The sequence below is a fragment of the Leuciscus leuciscus genome (genome assembly GCF_965113295.1).
Source record: "Leuciscus leuciscus genome assembly, chromosome: 1".
In the NCBI taxonomy this organism is placed as follows: Eukaryota; Metazoa; Chordata; class Actinopteri; order Cypriniformes; family Leuciscidae; genus Leuciscus; species Leuciscus leuciscus.
This window is the reverse complement of record NC_138725.1, coordinates 4,094,066-4,104,577: the sequence shown is the minus strand read 5'-3', so window position 1 is coordinate 4,104,577 and position 10,512 is coordinate 4,094,066. Positions and strand designations below refer to the sequence as shown.

General features: G+C 36.5%; 1 protein-coding gene and 1 long non-coding RNA gene across 2 annotated transcripts; both read right to left on the bottom strand.

Moving 5' to 3' along the window:
• Window positions 1-1,289: 1,289 nt before the first annotated feature.
• Window positions 1,290-2,142, bottom strand: LOC309480494. Its single transcript, XR_014199660.1, has 3 exons — window positions 1,926-2,142; window positions 1,535-1,683; window positions 1,290-1,426 (listed from the first exon to the last, which is right to left on the bottom strand). It is a non-coding gene; the product is annotated as an uncharacterized lncRNA (long non-coding RNA).
• A 34-nt stretch (window positions 2,143-2,176) lies between these two features.
• On the bottom strand, window positions 2,177-4,307 carry LOC309507971 (uncharacterized protein; the record flags this gene model as incomplete). Its single annotated transcript, XM_082182437.1, has 7 exons — window positions 4,268-4,307; window positions 3,884-4,115; window positions 3,463-3,739; window positions 3,207-3,384; window positions 3,029-3,105; window positions 2,611-2,791; window positions 2,177-2,469 (listed from the first exon to the last, which is right to left on the bottom strand). The coding sequence occupies exons 1-7, from the start codon at window positions 4,290-4,292 to the stop codon at window positions 2,177-2,179; spliced, it is 1,263 nt and encodes a 420-aa protein (XP_082038563.1). The 5' UTR covers window positions 4,293-4,307.
• Between the last annotated feature and the right edge of the window lie 6,205 nt (window positions 4,308-10,512).

The following is a 10,512-nucleotide window of genomic DNA, read 5'->3' as shown; positions in this document are numbered from 1 at the left end:
AGATTTATACATAATCTGAAAGCTGAATACATAATCTTTCCATTGATGTTTGGTTTGTTAGAATAGGATAATATTTGGCTGAGATACAACTATTTGAAAATCTGGAATCTGAGGGTAGAGAAAAATCGAAATATTGAGAAAATCGCCTTTAAAGTTGTTCATTTCTATTGGCGATTGTACTGTATCCATTCACAAAAATAAATGTTTTATATATTTAAGGTGGTAAATTTACAAAATATCTTCATGGAACATGATTTTTACTTACTATCCTAATGATTTTTGGCATAAAAGAAAAATCTATAATTTTGACCCATAGGCTACAATGTTTTGTTGGCTATTGCCACAAATATACCCGTGCAACATAAGACTGGTTTTGTGATCCAGGGTCACATTTGAAGATGCAGCATTGATAAGTCAACATTTTTAATTTTCTATCACATGTAGGCCTACTAGAAAGGCAACATATTTTCAAGATTCTATTATACAAATGTGTTTATATTAACCAGAGATAAAAAGTAATATCGTAAATACCCTTAAAATGACTATTCAGTCTTGTGCTGAAAAAAAGGTGTCATATCAAATACATTTATGTTTGCTTTAAACATTCACAGGTGCACTTGTGGCAATTGTGGTGCAATGCCCACTGAGCAAGAACATAAATGCTGCATGGAGACTCCTGAAGTATGTGCACATAATAAAAGACAAATAATAATAGTTATGTTTATCTGCATGTTTGAGTATTACTTGTCATACCTGTTGTACTACAATTGTAAACTCAATAGCCTTGTCAATAGGTTGTCAGAAGAATTAACCAGGCACCAGTACCACCTACCTGTATGATTCATCACCCGGGACTTGAACCTGTTTGCCTAAATTTGTATTCTTTACAGAATGCAAATAACATTTACAGGGCAGACTACGGTCCGTTAAGACTCAGAGGGTTACACCAGTAAGAAAACTGACATACACAATTGTTTTATGTTAATATGGATACCAAATTTTTATTTTAACAAAATGTATATTCAAATAACAATAGTTTTGGCATATATATATATATTATATATATATATACAGACACAAAACACTTTCCAAAACACCTTTCAAATGTATCATTTGAAATGTCTTTTGTCTGTTTCCATCAGGCGCTACAGGCATTTGGCTTACAGAAGCTTTGTCAGTTGGCGCTGGGGCTATCTAGGCAGACAGATCAGAGTTGTAATACCGTCATGCGTTGTCCTGTATATAAGGCAAACATTCCCAGATGCAGAAGGCAGCTATGTCGGATTCAAGGCCTCCTCAAATGAAGGTCTGTCATACTGTGTGCATAGACTGTCAGGCACTGTAATTTTATGCAGCTCCTCCATGTAGGGAAAAGGATCTGGCAGAACCTTTTCGAAAAGCAGTGTCATCAGTTCGTAGACGTAGCCTGGAATTTTTTTTTTGACAATACTGTAAATTAAGGTCTATACACTTTGTCTGTATTGTATTTTTATTTTTTTGTAAATTACTAATTAAAACATCTATTCAAACTTACAGTACGTTGGGTTTGATGTCACTGGTTTTGTGGTGTACAATCCTTTTTTAGCCTTGGGGAACAAAAGTCTGTACATTGGCTTTCCAGATGATGTAGTAGCCTTTGGACGGTTTGAATTTTCATTGAAATGCATGCCAGCCAAATACAACCTAAAACAGAAGGAAAAAAAAAATGTAGTTACAAAAAAGTTGGAGTGACACAGTGTTATTATTTATTCAAGAAAATATTAAATAATAAGACATGACAAAGCATTCGAAATTTTATAACTGCTTTTAAAATTATTTTATAGCTTATGCTAAGCTTCCTGTATTACATACAATTATGAAATAATAGTACTTTATGGTTCATTAAATGTCAAGAAGATGATTCTATACAACTTTACATTGCATACCTGCACAGCATTCCAATAAAAGGAAATACCACACTTTTGGGGGCAAAGCGTAAAATAACACTGTGAAAGGCCTCCAAGGATGATGTCTGGAAGTGAGGGCTGAGCTTTGCAACATCTTTGAGGACTCTGTTGTTAGTCAGCACCTTTTCGACTCTGTAAACTGGTTTTGAACCTGGAATAGTAGTATGTATTAATTTGTGTGTACGATAATGAAAACAGTATTAGCACTGTGGGACACAGATGAACAACAGTCAGCCACTTTGATCGGTAATAATATGAAATATTATGCACTCGCCAGGTTTGAAGTGTTTAATGCTGCCCTTTGACACTCGATCTGAATGTTCACATTGTGGGAATAATGGATCATCATGGATGTGAACATCCTGAATGTGATTGATGAGGGACTTCCACTTGGCTACCTTCTCTGGTCCTGAAGTAGAGGATGCTGCAGTCCAATAGAGATGGTTCCTTATGCTGTGCTGCCACTTTTTCACTATTGAACAGTCCTTGTCTCTGGCAATTTGCTCTAACTTCTTTGACAACCCTAATCAATTGTAATACCCAAAAAGAAATATAGTTTATGTAATTAAAAAAAAACTACCTATTTATTAGCATGAGATGTTTTTATTTTCAGGATCTGTAATAAGTACAGTTATAACCACAAGACAACAAAACTCAAACGTACCTTTCTCCAAATGCCAGACATCATAGTACTGTGTGACGTTTCGTTCTTTCAGAAACTTTTGAATCTGGGGATGTCGGTCTGTCACAATGCAGTCTAGCCTTACACCACATTCCTCCAGCCATTCCAGGCTTCGTTTTAACCCTTCTTTCTCCATGTGGTAGCTACCACCGACCTCATTACTCTGTGAAAAAATAGTTATCAGGACAGTGAAAGTCAGTTATTTAATTCCTTTAAAACAATAATCATATCCGACTACATCTTTGAAGTATAAAAGGTTTATTATAAATAGCAATTGTAATTTATAATACAATTTTAATTTAAAATTGTTTAATTTGAAACTGGAATGGCATACTCTTTTGCCACTTTTTTCTGGTAATTTTGTGTGCATTGACATGATGTGATCTTTGCATTTTCTCACCTGCACTAGCTGGATGTCTATTATGAGGTTCTTTTGAAGATCCATTGTGGTGTAGCTCCCATACTTGGCTGAATGGCCTAAAATGTCACAACACAAATAATATTATATAAAATAGTTTACACAGGAACAAATTATTAAGACTGCAGAAGAACTTGCATCACCAAGCATGACTCTTTACCTGGTGAATCAGCTCTCATATCGCCACCAATTATCACCTTGTCCGCCTCACAGAGATCCTTCACTAAATCCACCTGTTCCTTCTTCCACTTATATATTATTAGTGGTTCCAGGTACATGCTGGCATGCCTTCTGAAGGTTCTGTATTTGAACATCTTCAAATGCATTGACTGAAATACCTTCAAAAGGAAAAAAATAATTATGCATTATACGTTTAAACTATTATAAACAGGAAAAAAACAATACACCCCACAAACCTTTTTCATCTGTAAGAATGAAGCTCCTGAGAAGTACAGGGCAGCAGACAGCTGGAGGTTACCAACAGGGGTACTGCCAACACAGGGTTGGCTCTTCCACTGTCTGAAGTACTCACAATGTGGGCAAAGTTGATCAATGGCCAAAAAAGTCCCATTGCTACGAGGCCGAATATTGCAGGCTCTTGAACATACTGGACAGGTCTCAAACAGTTCAAGTAGACAGTTTTCAAACACAATATATTTCGTGTCTTCATGAGAGGCTTTGGATGTGTACATGCTATCACAAGAAAAAAATTATAACAAAATTAATGTAATTTGTGTGTGTTTTTTTTTTTTCAACATAATCAATTTTACGAGTCAATAAAACATACAGTTCACATAAATGTATGCTAAACTTAACATGATTAAGACCAAAACTTACGAATGCTTTGATGGTTCAGTCACACTGGTGACAGACTGAGCAGGGTCATATGTTACGTCCTGAGTGTCACAGACTTCTTCAAAAGACACACTTTCTTCAACCTCCAATTCAAAGCGACGCCTTTTGGCAGGCCTTTCATCTTTTAAAGGAGTTGAAGTAAAAGGCTGTGAAGTAGTCCAGGGTATGGCGACATCACCACTTGAAAGATTTGAGGACGGCTCTGTTTGTGTTTCTATAACGTTAGAAAATACAATGTGAAGTTTTATTATATCAATTGTAATTGCATTTTTATAAAAATATGGACTATAAATACTTCCTTTTTGACAATAAAGCTTCTTAAAAATGGAATTAGGATGACACAAGTTAAGATTTTATAAATAATACCTTTGCTACGATACTTGGGTCTCATGGTTCGAAACGACAGCTGTGTTTGACAGCCAACATCTTTTGTAATGGGGCCTGAACATGGCGGTCTCTGAAAACAATATGCAAGTAAACTAAGTAAAAACACTGTGATTTTTCGTAATGAATGAAATTGCCTTTTAAAAAGTAGTTTAAAGTTTTAAATACATTACTTACAGTTTGCGTCGTCGTTGCAGTTGAGCCCAGAATAGTCGGCACGGCCTTATCTTTGAGCAACAGTTTTCTGGCAAAGCCAGCATCATATTGGGATTTGTTTTCAAAACAGTCATCCTTAAAATGTATAGAACAAACGCTTAAATTAACACTCGAGTGACTGGGACGTCCGCAAAAAATAAAGTCCATCCATTTTTCCCTGACGTCTGGATCTTTCGGCAGCGAATTCAAAGATGTTGTTTGTCCACAGCCAGGAACAGCACATCTGCGTGGCATTGTAATTTTCCTGTACACAGACCCACTCGCTGCACGTCGCCTGAACACACTTGAGACACGCGGCGTGACAACAACACGATCGGCGTTGTTGTCTTTACGCTGGAAGCGTAGTTGTCTACGCTGGAGGCGGTCATATGCAAACGACTGCTACGTCACTTCGTACCGTGACGTCACTTCATACCATGGATCCAGAACGAGCTGTATTTAGAGCTTGATTAAATAAATGGTTCGTTTATAATGGAGAGGACGTCTTAAGCTATGAAACTTGCAGGACGTTTTAATGGTACAAAGACCTCTTATATACCAAAAGATCAAGGCAAATTTGGTTTCTCATGTCACAACCCCTTTAATTGATCGTTAATTTAAACGACAATCGATCAATGGGAATTTATGAACATTTACATCCCTAAATGACACTCATCTTCATCAACCACTACAGATAAATAATCTAAAATCTAATCTTATCTAATCTAAAATATAGTTTGATCTTATTATTCAGTAATCACTATAAGTTAGATCATTATAATAACATTTTATATGTGCAGAAACTGAAAATTATTATAAAACTTTTGAAAATAAAGAGCACTATTGTTCCAAGAGTAAAACGCTATTCTTATAAGTAGGCTATTGGTTTAATGTCTCAAGTGGCTCATTATAGGCTGTAAAGTATGTAAAAGTAAAGTAAAATAATGTAAAGCATTTAGCAGTCTCTGTTCCAGTATGACACTTGAGATCGATATCCATTAATTCCCTTCACAGATCTTAATCTTTGACTTTTGACTTGAGGAAACAATCACACAAACGAACACAAACTCGCTCAGGTCTGAATGAACTCAACATATTCTCCTCATGCTCGCTGCTGCTGCACTAAATGTTTATTTCAGAAGGAAGACGCCAGAAAAGACGCACAAGTATCGCTGTGATCGATGAAAACACTACAGAAATGAGTCTGTCGCTTAATCAAACTGTTTAAAGTGTGTGTGATGGTTGAGTAAATATGAGAAATACCGTGAACTGGGGCCCGTTCTTCGTACGTCGCTAACTCAGTTAGCTGGATTTGATTGTTGGGGATTTGGCATGATCTTGGATTGTTTGGTTCTTCGACGCTCATCCTGGACTTGCTGTCATAGCAACAGGTGCGCAAACTTGAACCTGCTCGCGAGCAGGCTTATTTCATGTTAACAGGATTAGACTGCGGCTTCATAAGCGGAGCTGATATGGGAAGTCCATGGGGAAGTCCAGCGCAGCGCGATAGTGCACTTTCTCAGATGTATATTTTTTTCTCGTGACTCGTGAGATTGTCGTTTACATTATAAAATTGTTGGAAACGCACATTTATTTTCGACTTGTTGGAGTCGGGCTTTAACTACAGCACAAACTGTTTGCATTGCCCTGAGATTATTTGCGAGTGGCTCTTTCCTTTACACTATTGGAGATGCGGAGAACTTGATGGAAAGAGTCTGTCGTGTCATTCGGAGTTTACCTGGCGCTTTTAGGTTTAAAAAACAGTTTTAGGTTTTTTTGTGGCATTTCCAAGCCACTTAAGACCCAATGTTGTAAAGCAGATTTTTTTAAAGCAGTTTTTTTTTTTAGGCTATCATAATTTTTTATGAAGATCATACAATCATGACCATGCCGATTACAGTATGTGTCACTCAGGCTTCACTAACGTGATTGGTACCATAGACTATAGGCTACCATAGACTGCCATCAAGGCCTCAATGAAGGGGATTATGTGAACAGAAAGGGGGTTCACAATGTAAATGTGCAGCCCAGTTACTATTGGGATTCTTAATATTCCAGATTAATAATATTATATCAAATTTAAAAAAGGCAGTTGACTAAAATCTTCCATATCACAAATGTGAAAGCAAAATGGCCAGGATCTGTGCATGACTTAATAATTTTCAGAAATTCACATTTATGCACATTATTTGAAAGTGGTAAGGAAAGTTCCACAATTAAATATCAAGCTCACTGTATTACATACACTTATGCTGATCCTAACAGAACTGCATTTCTTCATAGGTGATTATGACATGTTCCTGCCTGCAGACAGGTGTTTATGACCCCATTCCCTGACCCAAACCAGTTACAATGCAGCTCTAGCCAGGACAAGGGCACACAATGAAATGAACTTTGGCTAACTAAAGGGAAGATTTCAGTGTCTGATAAGTCTGAGGGTTGCACACCTGACAGGGCCTGTGACATTGTTGCATGTGCCATATTACACAACATTGCCAAAAAAAAAACAAAAAAAACTTTTCATTAAATGTTTAATAAAAGACAAATATGCTTAGTTCCTTGAGTTTTATTTCAATTGTTCTTTGTAAAGAAAAGCCAGTGGTCAAGTGCCTGCAACAAGAGATATTAGACACATGCCTCATGCAACAAATAAAAAGGAAAAGTTGTCTATCCACTGCCCACCTGTAGGCCTATGTCTCCTCTGTCTGTGCTGACTCTTCTGTAGGCCTTTCTGTAGATGTGGAATCCTGCAACTTATATTGCAGCCATAAAGCATACAAGTATAAATTAAGTAAAGTTATTTATGCACTTGCAGGTAGGCTAGTTCCTCCATATGACAGTTATCTGAGAGGGTTTATTCACTGTCCAGTGCAATGGAAACAAATGGACATTACAAAGTCTTGTACTTTCTTTCCTTTGGAAAGTTAGAAAATGTCCACTTACTGCACATATTTCAGCCACCACTTTCTTGGGAACAGATACAAGTGTTGGTGTATTATGTAAAAGTGCACAAAAGAGGAAAACACAATGTCATTACAATGAACAGGGAAAAATGTGATCAATAACTCATGGCAAAATATTTTTACATTAACAAGTTTATCAGTTTTCACTTTCACAAGTCAAAGCAATTCATCATTACTCAAGATTTAACAGTTGAAATGACTATACGGCCTTAATTTAATGCAGCAAAAATTATTTTACAGTGTAGGCTACTAAGATCTTTTCTCTTTTTTGCTCAGCCTTTTTCTTGGTTGCTTTTATAAACAGACAACCATTTATTTAACAGTGCCTTTTATAAAAGAGACTATAATATAACTAAAAATTACCATTATGTAGAATATTTTTGTACTTCACTTTTATTTGTTCCCATGTTCTAGTGTGGTGACTCTGACATTACAATGAACAAAGTAATTATGCAACTATTAAAATACAAAAATATAGGCTAATAAGTGATAAAAACATCTAACATGGCCACTTCTAACGGATTTAAATTGTCTGCTACTTTTTGCCAGCCCTCTCTCCTGGCTTTTGCAGACTTTGAGGTGTTCCCTGACGTTTTGATTAAACATTAAAATTCCGAAGAAACTTCGACTGTTCTTGCTCTGCTGAGGAGAAAAACTGAGCGCGCTCTTTGGCCACGCTGAACAGCCAATAGCAGCGTTGCTGATCAATGTTTCTACTATCGATACATATCCCCTTTTAAACCAGCGCACGAACGCGCAATTATCTCACTAACTCAATCCAGCTATACTAATCATATCCGGCAAGTGTGTTCGAAGAACCGAGTTAGCCAGATCATGATTAGCACGATGATATCATCTTGGATGTGTCATTTGATCTCGGATGTAATAAGCAACGTACGAAGAACGAGCCCCTGATCTTTGTTCTTTTTACTTGCACTGTTTACTTGTCTGTATATTTATTAAAAGACTTACAAAATATATTTTTTTGTGATGGGCCAGTGAAGATTATTGCAGGGCAAGTAAAAATCTGAACCAGAATGAACCTGTAGAAAAAGCTCATTTGAGCCCTGCAAATATCAAGACCTTCCTCTTTTGTTATAAAATAAAGTTTTGGTACGGGTAAAAAATAATGCAGAGTTAAAACTAGTTGTTTCACTTGGCCCACCCTACATCTCAAAGCTGGAGCCGGGGCTGGTGTTGTTTAAAGTTCATAGTGATTGTTCTGACTTCATGAAGCCTCATGGTGTGAATGAACTTCAATCTGACTAGAACAAACTCTTTGAAATATATATACTGTATGATACTGGATATGAAACTGTTAATAATGAAGACAGACAGCAATCTCTTCAATGTCAGTCATGTGTGCAGTGAAATATCATTTATTAGGCATTTAAAAACTCTATTGAGAAAATGAAAACATGGAAAGCTCAAAAAGCAATCATATCAGGATGACTTTCAGAACTAAAATTATAACTAATTCAAGCAAAATCAGCAGAAAATAAGAAAATGGACAATTACAATGAGATGTTGATAAAATGAGTAAAGAGTTTAATCAATCATTACATAGCAAATACAAACATTAAGTAAAAGTGAATGAGACAGATCTCTCTCTCTCTCTTTACTGACTTATAAGAGCCGAAGCATCTCAAGAGAAGAAGAGAAGAAAAGTGTCCAGTTTCAAAGATACAAGAAGTGGAAGAGAAACTAGATGTTATAATGAAAAACAATGAAGAACGAGTTAAAAATTAATATCAGATTCACATCTCTCTTAAAAGTGTTATGGCCTTCTCCATGTGAATTTTCTGGTGGTCTTTCAGTTCATCTTCTATAGTAAAGGCCTTCTGCACTGAAACACACACCACTGTGTCTTTTCTGCTGTAATATTAAGGATAAATCTTCTCCTTTGTGTGAATCTTCAGAACTGATGCCCTATGAAATTGTTTACCACACTGTGATCACAATTAAATGGTCTTTTCTTTAAATGAAACTCTTCCCGCATTGATCACATTTCACAGTTTCTTTCCGGTGTATTTTTCCGGTGCTCTTCTTCAGAATGAGAAGGCAGAACTCTCATGTGAACCTTCAGACTTTTCCATGTGAAGAGTTTTTTACACTGAGGGCAGGAGACAGATTTTTTGGCTTCTGTTATTCCTTTCTTGTTCACGTCCATCGGGTCTAATATAAACATTAAATCAAGTGAGATTTCAAATGAGAGACAAATGTGAAATGAAAAGTGAAGCTCAAAGTCAATATCACTGATGAGTTCAATAGACATTTTAATCCCATCAAATCTGGTGGACAACTGCTGTGCACGATTACGCTCTATTTTAATGTCATGAAGATGATTTGTGTTATAAATCACTAGTTTGGTCATGAAACAATGTAAATCTGGTGAGCATCAGCATGTTCTTCATCATGGTGAATGAATGAGGAATCAAGAATAAACACCAACCTCTTTGTTCTTCAGTGTGTTTCATTCTGCAGATTCTGGATCACTGGCGTTCTCTCTGTCCTTTCCTTCCAGATGCTTTCTGGGAGTTCTGCTAAAAACAAACAAGTTTCATTTCTAACAGACATGATGTGAGAGGAATTATTAATATTTCAGACATTGTGACATTGATCATGTGACTTAAAGGGCACCTGTTATGCAAAATTCACTTTTACATAGTGTTTGACGGACACTGCAGTTTTAGCGTAGACCCGCCCTGAGTGAGCTAAACACAGTCCGCCAGTGTTTCGTTACTTTCGTTCAAATGGATCTGTACCAACTGACCGTGATCCAGCTTACAGTCTCCGGAGTGATAGGCCTAACGTTAGTAACGACAGTAATGCGCACTTTATTACAGTCAGAGTCAGAGTCGTTTATTACATCAGAGTTGTTTTACGGATATAAATTTTACCAGTTTATTAAGCACCCACTGAAAGGGTGTAAGGGTCAAACAGGTCAATTGAGCTCAGAGGGAATTATTAATTAATTTAAGGCCGTAACTATCAGCTCTGCAGCGGATATAAATATCCAAACTAGTGAAAACACAATTTATGAGCAAGGTAACTTAGATCAGCAGTTTA